The sequence below is a fragment of the Blennius ocellaris genome (genome assembly GCF_963422515.1).
Source record: "Blennius ocellaris genome assembly, chromosome: 21".
In the NCBI taxonomy this organism is placed as follows: domain Eukaryota; kingdom Metazoa; phylum Chordata; class Actinopteri; order Blenniiformes; family Blenniidae; genus Blennius; species Blennius ocellaris.
In genome coordinates, this window is record NC_137670.1 from 12,294,266 (window position 1) to 12,311,808 (window position 17,543).

General features: G+C 43.3%; 3 protein-coding genes across 4 annotated transcripts; 1 reads left to right on the plus strand and 2 right to left on the minus strand.

The window, feature by feature from the left end:
- Positions 1-241: 241 nt before the first annotated feature.
- vkorc1 (vitamin K epoxide reductase complex, subunit 1) lies at positions 242-2,595 on the minus strand. Its single transcript, XM_080517737.1, has 3 exons — positions 2,353-2,595; positions 900-1,009; positions 242-601 (listed from the first exon to the last, which is right to left on the minus strand). The coding sequence occupies exons 1-3, from the start codon at positions 2,535-2,537 to the stop codon at positions 390-392; spliced, it is 507 nt and encodes a 168-aa protein (XP_080373863.1). The 5' UTR covers positions 2,538-2,595; the 3' UTR covers positions 242-389.
- Positions 2,596-3,953: 1,358 nt separating this feature from the next.
- mapk7 (mitogen-activated protein kinase 7) lies at positions 3,954-10,336 on the plus strand. The gene is made up of 7 exons (XM_080517701.1): positions 3,954-4,025; positions 5,486-5,763; positions 5,884-6,049; positions 6,324-7,876; positions 7,971-9,064; positions 9,240-9,370; positions 10,131-10,336. The coding sequence occupies exons 2-7, from the start codon at positions 5,490-5,492 to the stop codon at positions 10,276-10,278; spliced, it is 3,366 nt and encodes a 1,121-aa protein (XP_080373827.1). The 5' UTR covers positions 3,954-4,025; positions 5,486-5,489; the 3' UTR covers positions 10,279-10,336.
- Positions 10,337-10,652: 316 nt separating this feature from the next.
- On the minus strand, positions 10,653-13,616 carry LOC308146084 (serine protease 27). 2 transcript variants are annotated; one of them, XM_080517732.1, is made up of 6 exons: positions 13,377-13,616; positions 13,059-13,171; positions 12,620-12,696; positions 11,756-12,027; positions 11,283-11,443; positions 10,653-11,145 (listed from the first exon to the last, which is right to left on the minus strand). In XM_080517732.1, the coding sequence occupies exons 1-6, from the start codon at positions 13,420-13,422 to the stop codon at positions 10,891-10,893; spliced, it is 924 nt and encodes a 307-aa protein (XP_080373858.1). In that variant the 5' UTR covers positions 13,423-13,616; the 3' UTR covers positions 10,653-10,890. The 2 variants fall into 2 exon arrangements, with proteins under 2 accessions (XP_080373858.1, XP_080373859.1); XM_080517733.1 differs by lacking the exon at positions 13,377-13,616 and adding an exon at positions 13,262-13,289.
- Between the last annotated feature and the right edge of the window lie 3,927 nt (positions 13,617-17,543).

Sequence of the window (17,543 nt, forward strand, 5' to 3'; positions counted from 1 at the left end):
ATCTTAATGGAGATCCCAACCGAGTATTGAGTGCATAGAAATGATCATACTTTTCAGAAGTCTGACATTTCTGTTGAATATATTATTTTTTTTCTTGTATAACCTGAATTAATTTTCTTTAAAATATGACTGTTATTTCTCTTTTGGTGCTTCTGATTCTGACTCGAGATCAGGACAAAATCACGTTACACAAGAGTGAATATTCAAAATGTGCAATCAGAATCAGAAACACACAACGACATACAAAAAGATTTGTTTTATTAAGCAAAAAAAAGTAGTAATCAAGACCAAAATACTGAGGGAATGTATTTGCTTTCCAGATCCAGTGTGGCGTCAAGGCAGCGGGGGGGGGGGGGGGCAGAGGTGCTGAATTTCACAAGTAACACTTTCTATCCAGACTTTTCCTTCTTCCCTTCAATTGCACTCCTTCGTTTCACATTGGTGTACAGCAAAGCGAAGTTGACGACGTATGTTGATACACAGACCATGCAGAAGTCCCCCAGAACAAAGGCGAGTATAAATGCAAGATAGAGGGATCCAGCGACAGATACCCAGGAGGAAAACACCAAAAGCTGCGCTGCTTTCCTGGAAAGAGACAGTCCTGCAAGAAAGAAACCAACCAGATAGAGGGCTTTAGTAACTTAAAAAAGTATTACGACTACTACTACAAATAAAAACTGTAATTCAAGAAAGTATATCTCAGAAATCTAGCAAAAACTACCCAACTTAAGCTAATAAAATGCTTTCAGAAGAAAGTAAGTTCATTTATTGCGATACAACATATAGGCAAATACTAAAAATAGATGAAATACAAGCACAGCCACTGGTTCGCTGGACTGCAAAGGATATTTTTTTGCACTCTCTTCACTGCAGTTTGCAGAGGACAGCAGTGGACTCACCCAGGCCCATCTGCAGAGTGTAAAACAGGATGCCGAGGACGCTGTTGGGCTGGTTCAGCAGGCTGTCTTTGGCCACGACGAACTGGACCAAACCAAAACCGCGTCCCCATCTGCCAAAACAAAAGAAGAAGAGGGAGAAGAAGAAGAAGAAAACAGGCACGGGTAGAGCAGAGATGTCAAATATAAGGTGCATGAGCCAAAACGGGTAAACAACAGAGACCAATTTAAGTTGTGGGGAGACACTGCAATGCATCAAATTGCATAGAAAACATTGACTGGATTGTTTTTGTCCTTGAAAGTAACTTCAGTCACTTGTACATTATTTTCTGGGGATTGCACTGTTTTCAAAAGGAACAAAAGCGGCATTAGCATGAAAAGCATATTGTGAGGAGGAATTATGAGAAGTTGAACGCTGCAAAATGGAGCAAATGGAGAACAATGCACTAAATACTTGAAAATGTGTGAAGTTGAATCATTTATATTGTAAGGTTATTATCCTTTCATTTTACTATGTTTATTTTTAAACTGTAAAGGTCCGTCTTAAAAACAACAAAATTGCATTTCATTTATATGTCGGGAAATCTGTTAATAAAGGAAAACAAAAACAGATCTAAGTGATTCTGGGTGCATTTCAGCTTTTAAGTGAAACTATCCTTTATTATGTCATTTATGTACTTAAAATATAAAGATGGCTAACGAAGATGCAATTTGGTTCTTATCTCTTCTTTTTACCTATTTTTTTAAAGCTCATCTTTTCTGACATTTTCCATCACATCAGCCACTGACTGAATTAATCTGAATGAAGAATGATTGACAAAAAAATTGTGTTTATGTCACGTAACCTGAAGAAAGTGAAATTTACAGTAAACATGAACATGTTTTCAACAATCGGACATTTTAAAACTGTTAAATGTGAAAATATAATTTCTATTTGCAGCACATACATTCTCTTCAATTTTGAAGAGAACACAGCAAAAGCAAAAACAGTTGTTTTGCTTTGTTTTGTTTTGTTTTATAGCATTATTGTAGCATCCTGTTGAAGCATGCCAGCTTTATTCCGCAGGTCGAATGTTTTTATTAATTGATTGTGTTACTGTTATCAAATAGATTTAAAGAAACAATAAAACTTGCAAAAGTAAGGAAATTATGTTACTTTCTCAATAGAGGGTTAAACGAGGGAGGAAATAATAATAACAAAAACAACAACAATATCTATTCTCAGCATATTTAAATGTGTGGTATTTCAAAAGGAATTTGCGACACGTGGCAATGAAGGGGGCTGCAACAGTAAAAAAAAAAAAAAAAAAAAAAAACAAGCAATAAAACAACCACAACAATCTCCGCGCATGTCTGCGATGGAACCAACTGTGGACCAAACATCTGCGTTTTTACGGGTCGAGATCTGTTGATTCTGCTCAGAAGATGCATCCTCGCGTAAAGTAGAGACTCTTACCTGGAGGTAAACACCTTGGAGCAGCTCACAGACTCCCCCAGGTCGCACATTGCCCTGTAATCTGGATTACTCTCCCGGGACAGCTCGACGTGGAGCGCGTACACAGACAGAACCAAACCGAGAACGCACAGGAATGTGCGCACTTTTCTCTCCCACCTGGGCATGACCTGAGCCGCAGCAGCCATGCGGACGCTTCTGGGTGAAAAGTAAAACAAAACAAAAAATCTCCTCAATCAGCCTCGATCTTTTCTAAAACTTCCCCAAACTAAAATCAGGGCAACGTGGAAGCAGTGGGACTCTCACATCTGATTGGTCGGCTCCAGACTTGTCACGACGGGATTGGACAGCCGCGTCCAGCTGTTGAACCGAGCCAGATGTGTGTTTACTGTGTACTTTTAGTGGACTTCAGTCCGTTTGACTTTACATCACACTACTGCTGCTGTGTAAATTCAGCATGATGCATTCTTGTGTCGTGAGAACGATTCCCGTCAGTGAATGAAGCAGTGCCAGTATATAAACCTAATAGGTCCTTTTAGAGATTATTTATGGAGTTCTATGAAGTGAAGAGGCGTATATTGATAACAGGTTGAACATGTCCTTTTTATAATCTGGTTCTTCTTCTCAAATGAGAAGAATCAACTGAATCCCCAGAGTTTTTTGGGTTGGTTTTTTCTTCTTCACCTTTGCAGAAAGTAGGTTATAATTGACAGATGGCAACTTCACATAAAATTAAAACAATACAGTAAGGCAGGTGATGGCAGCTAATACTAGTGAATCAATCATAATATATAATATTACACTGACAATAACAATAACAATGAATTCGTTGAGCACAGTTCCGGCAAGATGTATCTTTGGTTTTCTTCTGACTGTCTAAACTACACATGAAATCATCTGAAAAGCCTCATATGAGTGGAGGTTACTCTAATATGCAACACGAAGCAATCAACAAAGCAACAATAACTGAATTATTGTAGTTTCATACATCCATCTTAGCAGACCATGAACAGTTCATTAGTTCAACTAATGTGGTTTCTGCATTTATTATCAGTCAAGATGCAGAATCCTGGATGAGCATTGCAGTGTATCTAAATAACTAACTAACTTATTTAAAAAGTCAGATTTTACTCCTACAAATTACTACAATTATAATTACTGCAAAATGCTGAAATACATAGTTTGAATAAAATTGTTTCATCATCATCATCATCATCTTCATTATTATTATTATTATTATTATTATTATTATTATTGTTATTATTATTATTATTATTATTATTATTATTAGTAGTAGTAGTAGTAGTAGTAGTATTATTATTATAGTGCCACTGCAGTAACACATTTTCAAGACACCAATTGTTCTATCAAAATAGAGTTTCACATAAATGTGTTCGAGAGTGGACAATAATTAATTAAGGGAAAGCCGTCGCCACCCAAAAATAAATAATTAACACCAAAACAGAGACCCCTCTGTCCACAGTCACGTCCCGCCTCCGTTTCGATATCTTCTCCTATTGGGTAGTATGTGTGACGTCGCAACAGCTGATTGGAAAGCCACATGTCGTTCAAGCAAAACACGGAAGTCGTGCGAGGAAGCGGCAGACAAAACAAGAAATAGTCGCGTTACGAGGGGATCGCAAACGTAAACCCGGATGTAGCGGTTCACCCACAAGGTAATAAAGAAGCAGGTGTTGTTGTAGGAAACGCGTTGTTCGGTTATTTTCCCCGGGGCGAAGGCTTTTAACGAGCTCCGTGTGTTAACGGCAGCGCTCCAGGTAACTAGCCTACGCCCCTGCGCCAAGTGCTGCGAGCTGCTTCTTTATCACGCAGCGTGTTTCTCCTGGAGACAAAGCAGCGTGTCTTTACTGCCTTGTTTGTTGTTGGCTTGTTTTCCTGCCACTCGCACTGAACTCCAGCTGTAAGTTTTAGTCGTTGTTCAGCCTAAGAGCTACAGGTTTGGGGGTACTTCCAGGCCTCCCATCAGTAAAGAGGTTATTGTGTGGATTACTCCTGGTGCCTGTCCTGTCAGCTCAGTTTCATTCACTTTCACCCTTTAGATTTAAATGCCTAAATGCTCTTTTGAAACAATCGAGTCTCATCACCTGGGCGAGCTTAAAGATACCCTGTGGAAGGAATCGGGGATGAGACTTTTAAGCTTTTGGGGGCAGTAGTGAGCCACTGGCTGCCTTTAATTTGGCCGAGCTGGTCATTTTTTTGTATTAGAACCGGTTTTTTGAGTTACACAGAGATCAATATCTCGTGTTTACTTTTGTCTAGATAAGTGCTACATTATTAATTCATTTGTTCAGTGCAATCATAACATAATTAGGAATATTTCCAGTCACGACCAACATTATCATGCAAGAATGAAAAATATTGTCACAGTTACCAACGTTTTTCTATACAATTGTTATTGTTATTATTGTTTTTGATACTTACTATTACTGTTCATATTCTTTTGCTACTCTCATCACTATTCATTTGCTTGACGTATTGAAATGTCCCAATTGTAAGACAAATAGGGATGCTCTTGTCTTAGATTTGTGGAATTCCCAATAACTTCAAACAAAGCAAAATATTGTTCTGCATGTTTTTTTAGTTTGAACAAACATAATAACAATACTATTGTTTTGTATATGCTCATTAAATCATACCCTCTCCCCAGTCATTCTGTTTGCATCACATATTCACAAACTGAAATAACAAGTCAATAAACGGATTGTAAAAACGCCTCTTCATACCTGTACCAACCCATTCTTATGATATTATAATACATTTTAAAGAATTTAAAATGAGATATTATATGTGTTCCATAACACTTGCATGGCGTAAACTTTATTCTTTATTCGGTAGTTTTGTAACTTCTTTGTAACTTAGTGTTTTCTATATGCATCATATATACTAAAGGTAACAGCATAACCAAGAACTAGTTGTATATAATCAGTCAACAACCAAAACAAAATGTGAAAACATGTGAGTGAGGCAATTTTTTAAAAAGGTTTCCCAGGGCCAGATACCCCACACTCTCATGTAACTGAAGTCGTGTAATATATATAGCCAAACAATGCGGTTAAACACCTGTAAGATGATAGCAAGGAATACATCTCACTTCTTCTTTCTTTCTTTTTTGCAGAACAATGTCAAATAAGGAAGGCGGAGAGTGTAAAAATGGGCATCCTGTGGTATCCCCAGAAAGAATGGCCAGCGACAAAGGCCGAGAAAACCAGAACCAGCGTGGGGTGGAGGCAACAGGCAGCAACACAGACACCAGCATGGCAGCAAAAAACTTGGCTCTGCTTAAAGCACATTCTTTAGATGTCAAATTTGACGTTGGAGAAGAGTATGATATTATAGAAACCATCGGCACAGGGGCCTACGGCGTTGTTTCTTCTGCCAGAAGGAGAGACAATGGTGGGATTTTTTTTCCATGAAAAAACTCATTCTGTCATATCTTAAAACGGAAAATTATTACTGGTGGATGTTGGGGTTTGTCTTTTTTTTTAATACGAGTTGTATGTTTAAATTTTACAGGCCAGCAGGTGGCGATAAAGAAGATCTCAAATGCTTTTGAGGTAGTGACAAATGCCAAACGCACACTGCGAGAATTGAAGATTCTCAAGCACTTCAAGCATGACAACATCATTGCCATCAAAGACATTCTGCAGCCAAACCTTCCTCACTCTGCCTTCAAGTCTGTGTATGTAACTTTCTTTCCCCTGTGACCTTGTTGGCTGATATTTATCACATAAAAGTCAAATAATGAATGTGTAGGAATACGTTTGTGTGTTTAAGGCTGATGAGAAATCCTTTCTTTTCTATATTTTGTACAATGTAATTCTTTTTCGCTCGTGACTTTACGCATCAGGACTTTTTCACAGATCCTCATTTCCCTTTTAAGACATTTAAACGACCAAAGTTCCATTTCCTGTTGGCTGAATGATAAATGTCACGTTTCCACCTCCTGTGTGTAGGTATGTGGTGCTGGACCTCATGGAGAGTGACCTGCACCAGATCATCCACTCTGCCCAGACGCTCACCCCAGAGCACACGCGCTACTTTCTGTACCAGCTCCTCCGTGGCCTTAAGTATGTGCACTCCGCCAACGTCATCCACCGGGACCTCAAGCCCTCCAACCTGCTGGTGAACGAAAACTGTGAGCTAAAAATCGGTGACTTCGGCATGGCGAGGGGTCTGAGTTCACACCCCGAGGAGTCTCACTCCTTCATGACAGAATATGTGGCGACTCGATGGTACCGTGCTCCTGAGCTCCTGCTGTCGCTGAATCACTACACTTTGGCCATTGACTTGTGGTCCGTCGGCTGCATCTTTGCAGAAATGCTGGGGCGCAAGCAGCTTTTTCCCGGGAAGCACTACGTACACCAGCTGCAGCTGATTCTGAACGTGTTGGGCACTCCTCCAGAGGGTTTAATCGGCGCTATTAGGGCTGATCGAGTGCGCTCCTATGTTCAGAGTCTTCCATCGCGCTCTGCTGTGCCTTTGGCAAAACTGTACCCACAAGCTGAACCGCAGGCTTTGGACCTGCTGGCGGCCATGTTGCGCTTTGACCCTCGGCAGCGGATTAGCGTGACAGAAGCGCTGGAGCACTCCTACCTCGCCAAGTACCACGACCAAGACGACGAGCCAATTTGTGTGCCCGCTTTTGACTTTGAGTTTGACAAGCTTCCAATGAACAAGGAGCAAATTAAAGAGGCGATTCTCATGGAGATCCAGGACTTTCATCGAAACAAACAGAGCTGCAGTCAGAAGCTGCAGTTCAGGCCCTTGCCGAGGGTGAACGGCAGAGCGACGGCGCCAAGCAGCAGCCAGCGTATCGCTCCGGCTGCAACTGTAAGCCTGACGAAATCAGCGCTGGTTCCATTGGCACAGCACCCACCAGCAGCACAGATGCAGCAGCAGATGAGAAAAGCAGAAGCGCAGCAGCAGCAGCAAGACAACACACCAGCAGAGGGGAGCCACGTGTTTACAAATCAGATGCAAACATTTAATAAGCCCGCGTCCATTTTAGAAGTCGCCCCACCTCATGTCACTCACAACTTGCCTCACCTCACTAAAAATGACAGTGGCCCGGTCGACGTAGACATGCCCAGTGCCAACTCGGACAGCGGCCAGCCCGAGACGATCGATCTGACGACACCTGTATCAAGTCAGGATAACTCATCAGAGGCGATGAGAGACAGTGAGGTACAGGAGCAGCTGACCAGCGCTCGAGCTCCTCTGGGTCAAAACGGCCAGAACCAGTCCATGGCACAGGCACCCGCCACCATCACTGTAACACCAGCACAGGACATGACACCTCTCCCCACCACTGTGCCTTCCCTCTCTCTGTCTGCAGTACAGGCCCAGTCACTTTCTCAATCCCTTTCACAGTCACTGTCCAAGAATCCTCGGCCTGCACCGTGTACAGCGGAGGGGCCCAGAAAAGAGGGAGCCATTTCAGAAGATACTAAAGCTGCACTAAAAGCAGCTCTTTTGAAATCAGCTCTCAGACATAGAGCCAGGGCTGGTAAGTGAAATGATTTTTGCTGTCTGCCTTAACGCTTTTTAAAACGTTTCACTCTTTGAACAGCCTTCACCTGTGTTCAATATGTCCGTTGCAGATGGAGGTGTCTCTGCTCTGGGCATTGACACTGGTGCAGGCGGAGGTGTCCCGTCCTCCCTTTCTTCCGTTCCTGAATCCCGCCGGCCTGTCACAGCCCAGGAGCGTCAACGAGAACGAGAGGAGAAAAGAAGGAAGCGGCAGGAACGAGCCCGAGAGAGGGAGAGGAAACTGAAGGAGAAGGAGCGAAGAGAAGGAAAACAAGGGGATTCACTGGGAGGTGTCCTGCTGAGCGACAATGATAAAAGCCTTTTGCAGCGCTGGACGAAAATGATCGGCGGCTGCAATGAGAAATGTCCCACTTCCAACAACGACGGGGCAAAGCACAAGGACGGTAATGTGAACTCGCACAGAAATGCAGCCGTCGGTGAGAATTCTCAAGGAGCACTGAACAACAAAGCAGACAAGGATGTGAGGAAGACTCATCCTCATGAACAGTTACTCTCTCAAGTCAAAGCGAACCAGCCAGGCGTCTTTCAGCCGCCAAGCACCCAGCAACCGTCGCTACTCTTCTCCATGAGCCCGAGGAAGACTCCAGCGGATATGGTTGTTGCTGCGAGCGGAGGGATGGATATAACGACTGTAACGAGTGGCTTCGGTAAAACCAACGCACTGAAACCGCACGCCGAGAGCAACGGGCAGAGCGGCTTCACCTGCGTGGGGAATTGGAACGGGCAGCAATTAGAGGCGAGGCCACCGCAACCAAACCGGACGCCGCAGCCTCCGACGTCCAACTTTCTCCAGCCCCAGAGTCAAGTCCAAGCTGATCCACAGCCGCAGCTGCTTCCTCTCGAGAGTTTTTTGTCCAAAACTCAGTCACGGAACACCCGAGAGACAAACGGGAACGTGGAGATCAGAGAGCAGAATAACCTCAACTCTCACCCGAACCCGTTGACTGCGAGGGCTGGACCGTTGGAGAAGCTCTGTCCGTCTGTCGGGGAAAAAGCTGGACCACAGACCACAAATAGTCTCTGTGGAGCTTTAGGGGTTCCCTCTCAGTCTCATCCCAGTTTAGGATTCACGGATACTGGACAGCAGGGGCCCTCCATTGCCCCTGACATTCATACTGTAACACTGCAGCTCTCCAAGTCCCAGGTGTGCATTGTCATTTGACTCGTTGGTTTACTTGATGACTCGTTTGTGTCGCCAGCAAGCTGTCGTTTTCTTGCGTATTATACCTAAAAGTCGTTTTCCCCTGCTTGTCTGAATGTGATGTGAAGGATCTGAAGTTCCTGTGACCCAATGTTTTCTACTTTTTTCATCTTGTCAGGTAGAAGATGTTTTACCTCCCGTGTTCTCAGTCACCCCAAAGGGCAGTGGGGCGGGCTACGGCGTGGGCTTCGACCTGGATGACCTCCTCAACCAGTCTCTCACAGACCTGCAACACTGTGACCGCGACAGGTGAGGTCCGATCGTTGGAAGGGAATAATAAAAATACATGTATCAATCTGCTTCCATTTTACACTGAGCGATATGAGCAGGTATGCATTTAGTATAATTTAGTATCCCATGTTATATCAGAAAATGTGGATGATAATTCAATAATGTCTGTGATTTTACAACTAAAATAAGATTTCTTAACCCGTCGCATTTATGTTCTCACTGATTCATCACAATAAACACTTGGGATGAAGTGGAAAATTCCAATATGTCCACATATCTCATAGATCACTCCCTCAAACAACTTAATTGCAATACACAGAGGACATCATTTTCAGTTTTGTTATTGTTTATGTGAGCAGTTAAGTGTCATGAATGCCTGGAGAATAAATATACAACCAAAGTTAGATTTGGTAAATAAAGATGTTTCCTTTTCTCAAAATATGAGGCTTTAGGATTCATTATCCAGCAGTCGTATGAATCTATTCACTGTTGGTTGTTGACAATATTTTTGTCGACTCAACTGGTCAATGCATCTTAAGCTTGATAAATTAATGCTGCCATGTGTCTTTAGGATCCTAATGTCCTGTAGCAATTTTAAAATCTGTATTTTTTTTAAAATTATCTTTAGTTAGTCAAGCGCAAAGTCAAATCTCATTTTAAAAGTGGACTACGATGCTGATTTTAACCACCTCCTCAAAGCAGCGTTTTTAACAGACTTCTATGGAACATGTTTAGTTTTTAAATTTCAAAAATGTCTTCTTGCGTTTTCGTCCTTCAGCTTCGACTCGGCCCCGCTCTCAGCCTCCCTCTTATCTGATTGGAGTGAAGTTCACCGCATGACTCCGGCGGATCTGGAATCACTGCAGCAGGAGTTGCAGCTCGGCTCTCCCATGATTCTCTCAGATACCATTCCCCCTGATGCCTGACTTGCGCTTTCCTGTAAGACGACACTGAGATTTGTGTAGTTTTTTGTTTTTTTTAACACAATAAAACCACGAGGGAAGATCCTCTTATCCTAATAATTTAAAAACGATTTTTTAATAGGCACTACCAAGTAGTCTCTTTTTTTAAAACCACGACATGCAGTGCTTTCATAATAAAGAAAACTGTCAAAGTTCTTGTATGTGTTAACGTGTGTGTGATTGTCTCTTTGTGACCCTTTGGACAGCCGTCCAGGATGGAATTATTGCATGCTGACTTAAGAGTTGAGCAAGTTAAAAACACTTGAAATTCAAATTAAAAAAAAGTTACAATAAGAAACATGGTACAAGTTGACAACAGCATAGATTTTAAGGGTTAATGTAACAATTTATTTGAAATGCAGAAGATATTCTATGTTCATGGTACTTTAAAATACAAAACCTATCAAAACTATTTTCAATCAAATCTCATAATGCAGAGGTATCACATCACATGGCTTCATGTGCATTATGGATACGTGTAACTTTTCTATAGTGACTGTTTAGGACACTTTGCATCAGACATTTCCTCTTGACCTCATGAATGCAGGGCTTTGCATGTTGCGTTTTCATGAGGTCTCATCTTTGTAGCAGCATTAGCAGCGAGGACAGGCAGCTCAGAAACACGGCCGTGCTCCTGCACCACTTCGGATGGGCTCCGCCGTGCAGCTGGATCGTCGGCACTGCGTTCTTGATGAAATCCGTGAAGGAGGTCAGTCTGGCATAAACGCCCGGTTTGTTCTGGTGAGCGCAGCCCAGTCCAAAACTCACCACCCCGGCCTGGACCCAGGTCCCATTCACCATCTGGCAGACCAGCGGCCCTCCAGAATCACCCTGAGGAGGACGACACAAGCACGTGTTCAAACAGGCTGCCTCATAATACTCCCAAGTGTTTTTCAGTGCAGCTTGTTTGTGTGTGTGTGTGTGTGTGTAAATGTAAACAACAGAACAAACAGCCGATCCAACAGTACCTGGCAGGAGTCTCTGCCGCCCTCCTGGTATCCAGCGCAGATCATGTCATGCAGGATGTCTACCTGCTCCGACGGGTCTGTTTGGTACATCTCCTGACATGAACTCTGGGAGATGATTGGCACCTGGACTTCCTGCAGAGTCCCGCTTCCTGGCAGAGGCACTGAAGACAGACGGTCAAGTACGAGTGTGTTTTACAAGTTAATCCAACGAAGCAAGTTGTTCCTAAAGTAAAAACACCAGTAATCTCATCTTTCCTTCAGTTTCTTCACTGTGATACAATAATCTGAATACACATGGCGAGGATCTAAAATGACTGTTGATTTTCTTCATAAAGTTAGATTTGTTCAGTTCAAACCAACAATACAGCAAATTAAGGTTTGAATTTTTTTAAAAGTGAAACGAAGGTAGAACTCCTCCCTCCAGCATGTGATTTGTCTTGCCGACATGATTTGAGAACGTTGGAGAGCCTTACCGTTGTCCCGGATGAAGCCCCAGCCGGTGACGTAGCACGTCATGCCAGCAGGGAACAGGATGCCGGCGCTGGGCAGGCACACGGGTCTGATGTGATCCGACCACTGCACCGGGCTGGACAGCTTCACCAGAGCAACGTCTTTGCCGCCGTGAGGCTCGTCATAACCCGGTGCGACCACCACATAGCTCACACGGTGCGACGACTCGTGAAGGTTGTAGCCATTCTGCTGGTGCCGGCCGGCGTAGAGGACGTAAGAGCCCACGTCATTGGGACTGACATGAGACAGAGGGATACAAATAAAACCCGCCGGACTGGAAATAATAGCTGGTGTCTGAAATGTGACACGTTTACATTTTATGGTGACTAAGATATTAAGAGTTAAATAACGATGAGCAGGAATTCACTGCAATAAAGACGAGACACCAAGAACACTTTGAATAGATATTGATTGTTCACAAGTATATTGCTTTCTTCTTTTCGGGTTTTTAAAACATATCTTCCATCAGAAACGTTTCTGATAAAGACAGAAAAACAACCGTCACGGGTATATTTTTTAAAAAGTACTTCCCTTGAAGAGAAAAAAACAAAATACTTATGAACAAACTAAAGCTATTGAGCACATACAAAATAAGATTTCCATAGAAACACATGTACATCTGATGAAATATGGTTTATTTACATAAAAATGTATATTTCAAGCCGTCAGGTTCAGCTTACAAATGATCAAAATTTAACCCTTATTAACTCAAATTAAAAAAAAGATTCCATGGGATCATATGTTTTTGTTATGCACAGTGTTTTGGAAGCGTTTAGGTGCCTGTGTGAGCTCAGGTATGAGTGTGAGTCTGAGGAGAGCGGACTTACTTGGGGAAACAGTGTGCGGCTGACAGGACCCAGTCCTCGGAGATGATGGAGCCTCCACAGATATGAGCCCCTGCTCTCTGAATGGCCAGAGGAAAATAAGAGTGAGTCACCTCAAGCATCACAAGCAAAGCTCTGTCTCAGCAGGTCAGCCTGGCAAACAAAACCAGCTCTCTGGATCACAGTTTGTAGTGTAAGAGGAGGGGTTTCTGAAGGATCATCAGATCACAACTTCAGGCTTAAGGATTCACATTCCATAACAACCCTGCTGTACGAGCCCCAACGAAATGCACTGGAAACATTGGGAGTGAGAAATAAGCTGTGCCGTTGAAAAGTTAAAACAGTACTTTACAGGTGTGTGCTTTCTTTTATGGGAATATGCAAGGGGCCTTTATACTGAACGCTCAGGCTGAGAGGAGGGGTTTCTGAAGGGTCATCCCACCTGAACATCCACCTGCCAGGGCCAAGTTCCATCCATGGCGTCCATTCCCCCCACGATCCTGTTCCCTGACAAAGGAGGGCGGCCACATTCCTGAGCCAGGGAAACCGAAACGCCTGCGTAAAAGACAGAAACGTTACTTTTTTTTTTAACTGTGTCTCGGGGAGAAAAACAGAAAAACAAAACAAAAGCACATCGTGTCACACCCTGAGTTTGTCTTCTGGGTAAACAGAAGCCCGGGTTGAGTGCGTAATGGGTGATTTCAGGTCGAGACACGGTGAGAGGAAGGAACAGGGAGGTGACTTAACGGTCGAGGCTCACCTGTTGCGCTCCAAAGAACGACTGCAAACCAAAGTTTCGTCGACATTTTGTAGAATCCGTCGATGATTTCCAAGCGAAAACACAAATGTGCCTGAAAACTATCGAACTCGGACTTTGTTTTCGGAGTCCCTCCACGTTCTTCTTGGATGATGCACAATTAAGTCCAGCGGTTCATTCCATCCCTAGAAGTACGGGGTTATTTGTTAAATTCACATGTTTGTGCGCATTTCTGTCGACTAAAAACACCCCGCGAAGTTTCGATAGAATTCCAGGTAAACTGAGGTACCTGTATGTGCACGCACCTGCAACAGCGCGGATGTCCCGCCCCCTGAAGGTGCATCAGCCAATCGGAGCGGTTGTCCCGCCCACAAAAAGGTACATCGGCCAATTAAATCAAATAAATCACATTCAGGAGACAGTCTAAAGCTGCACCAAAAGCAGCTCTTTTGAAATCAGCTCTCAGACATCGAGCCAGGGCCGATAAGTTCAATGATTTTCCTCTTTGGTTTAATTTTTTTCAAAACGTTTCACTCTTTTAACAGCCCTCACCTGTATTAATTATGTTCGTTGCAGATTGAGGTGTCTCTGTTCTGGGATTTTCTTTTATTGACACTGGGGCAGGAGGATCTGTCCTGCCCTTCCTTTCTTCCCTTCCTTAATTGGAGGGATGGATATAATGATTGTCTCTAGTGGCTTTGGTTAAAAACAACACAGTGAAACCTCACACTGAGAGCAATCGGCAGAATGGCTTCACCTGCGTGGGGAATTGGAGTGGGCAGCAATTGGAGGCAAGGCCACGTCAACAACCCCAACCAAACCGGACGCCACAGCCTCTGCTGTCCAACTTTCTCCAGCCCCAGAGTCAAGTCCAAAGCTGATCCTCAGCCGCAGCTGCTTCCTCTAGAGAGTTTTTTGTCCAAACGGGAACGTGGAGATCAGAGAGCAGAATAACCTCAACTCTCACCCGAACCCGTTAATTGCGAGGGCTGGGCCATTGGAGAAGCTCTGTCCGTCTGTCGGGAAAAAATCTGGACCACAGACCACAAATAGTCTCTGTGGAGCTGTAGGGGTTCCCTCTCAGTCTCATCCCAGTTTAGGATTCACGGATACTGGACAGCAGGGGCCCTCCATTGCCCCTGACATTCATACTGTAACACTGCAGCTCTCCAAGTCCCAGGTGTGCATTGTCATTTGATACGCTGGTTTACTTGATGACTCATTTGTATCGCCAGCAAGCTGTTGTTTTCTTGTGTATTATACCTAAAAGTTGCCGTCTCCTGCTTGTCTGAATGTGCATATGAAATAGCACATGTGGGCTTCAATCCCTCCAATTTTAGACCAATATTAAAAGGAAATTCCGTTATCATAAACACATTCCTTGTGAGTCAGATAGTCAGTCACCTCAGGATGTCATTCACCAAGTACCAGCACAATCTGATGAGGCATATCAAAATAAAAATGCTGAGGATTGATAGTGTGATTAATAGAACAAATTTGTTCTCGTAGTCCTCCACCTCCTTCTTGAATGATACAAAATAAAATCCAGCAGTTCATTTCATCCAGAAAAGTGTGAGGTTATTTGTTAAATTCACATATTTGTGCACATTTCAGTCTATTAAAAATATGGGTTTTGATAGAATTCTCAGTAAATTGTGGGGTACCTACCTGCGTGACTGCACACCTGCAGCAGAGCTCGTGCGCCACCACTGGAAGGTACATCGGCCAATCAGACCTGTTGTCCTATCCACTGGAGGGCCAATCAAATCAAATAAATGTGACACTGGACCAATCAAGGTTGTAGTCCATATTTACCTGCCAATCTTTTTGACCCACTGCAGAGAAACCAAGAATGTCTGATCACTTGGAGGATTTTACCATTCTTAATGAAAACGTTGTTTCATGTGAGGTAAAACGCACCATAAACCCATTTGGCTTCTATAAATTATTAACAAATCCAAACAAATACTGAGAAGATGAAGTGAGTAAATTATTTTATGTGGAGTCTTATAAAGGCTCCTTTTAGACAATAGCTGTTTGTCTTCAAACTATCATGGGTCAGAGGTATTTATAGCCCACTTACATTTATCAAAAATACATAAGAGATATAAGGTTTTTGTTTAGATAAAAAAAATAGCAGGTTCCTCTTATGCTCCTTAGTGCACCAATAAGTTGGATTACGATGCGGCTCCACAAACCTGTTTAACAGGGTACTCTCCAGAGACGAACAAACACAGTAACAGGACTCTCTGAAACCAAACACAAGGTAAGTCGTATCTTGATGCACCCACACAAAGACACACACCAGGTCAAGGGTCAAATGCTGGCCTAAATTGTCCCTGTATGTCTCTCTGTTCCTTCCAACATGCTATTAAAGTGTCACTTTTTTTTTTTGGGGAATGGAAGAGATTGATTAACCTGATGCAGGTAATCGATTCTCATTGTGCTTCAACATCCAAGCTGTTGTGATCAATTCTCTCTCTTTACACAAATGCTTGTTCCTTCTGTCTGTCTATAAAGCTGTCTTTCTCTCTTCTAGTGCCCTCTCTCTTTTCCTCTCTCCCTTCTCTCCCTCCTCCCTCCCTCCCTCCCTCCCTGCCCCAGGCAGTGTGTCTAGTTTCACAGAGCAATTGAAGGTGACAGGGACAGAGAGAGAGGGAGAGGGAGGGAGGGACAGAGGGAGGACACATCACAGTATCGCCTGAGGCTACACAACAGTAGAGGAAGAGCGAGAGATGGAGGGACAAAGAAAAAAAAGAGTGGAGAGACTCACGAAAGTACTCAAAGGGGTTTCCGTAAGCAGGTAACGTGAACATAAAGTTGCACAAAAAAAAGCTCAGAAGTGTGCGAGTGACGGGTTAGCCTCTGTCACGTACATTTCGCCCGCAGGTCAGCCAATATTGCTTTTTTTATCACTAACAGCATTTGTGTGTGTGTGTGTGTGTGTGTGTGTGTGTGTGTGTGTGTGTGTGTGTGTGTGTGTGTGAGGCCTCCCACTCTGCTCCCCCTCACTCATAATATATGAACGCATTATTGGATACAGTCAGGAAGGGCAATTATAATGCACTCCAGTTTGTTTTTATTTTAACGACTTGATGAATATTTGTCGTGGCATTGTAACCATGGCTACTGCCTCCACCGCCACTGCCTCCCCTCTCAGCCCCCGTCTGCCTCCCCTTCCCCATCCCCCCTTCAGCGCTGAAAAAGCAAGGGATGGTGAGAGCGAGGGAGGGAGAGGGAGAGGGAGAGAGAGGTGACAGGAATGAACTAACAAGATGCACTAAAAAAAATGCATGTCCTGGAGCTACATGAATCTTTGCAGTGAAGCACGCGCCGTCACACACACACACACACACACACACACACACACACACACACACACACACACACACACACACACCACACACACACACACACACACACACACACACACACACACACACACACACACACACACACGCACACACACACGCTCACCCACAACCACAACATTATTGCACTCAGCACATAGGGATCACATAGGTTAGCCCACATTCCAGCAACTGGAACACAATACGATGCAAATGTGAATAAAGGGAAAACAAAGGGATTACCAGCTGTAAAACAAACAGATGTGGTGGATGGGTGTGTGTGTGTGTGTGTGTGTGTTGTGTGTGTGTGGAGTTACAATCCTGTTTTTAGGTTTGGTTTTAAATTAATTGGGCTCTTTTGTAAGTCAACTCTCCTTCACTTCAGGGTTAAATAGCATCTAATGGAACACTCTAGAGAAGTCCAACACTGTCATAAATACACAAGAGTTTCATGCATGTAGACTCTTACTCCAAGTTTGGACTTACTTTGAAGACAATATTATAAAGCATATTTGGGTTCACATCCATTCTTTCCATAGGACTAGCAGATTTAACGCACTCACTAGTACCATAGATAATAAAATGTTTCCTATTTGTTTTTAGTTTTGTTAAGAATCTTGTATTCACTGCTAAATGCAGTCATTATGCGAAATGAACACTAGTTTCTGTCTTTAAAGCAGCGAAACACACATTTTATTACTCCTCTCACAAAGTCTTGAATTGAAGTCCTGACTTTAATGAGAATATTTCTTTAATTTTGTTTTCGCCACGCGAGTAAAGTGTTTAAATGCTTATCCCACCACTGTTCTTACTTGTTTTT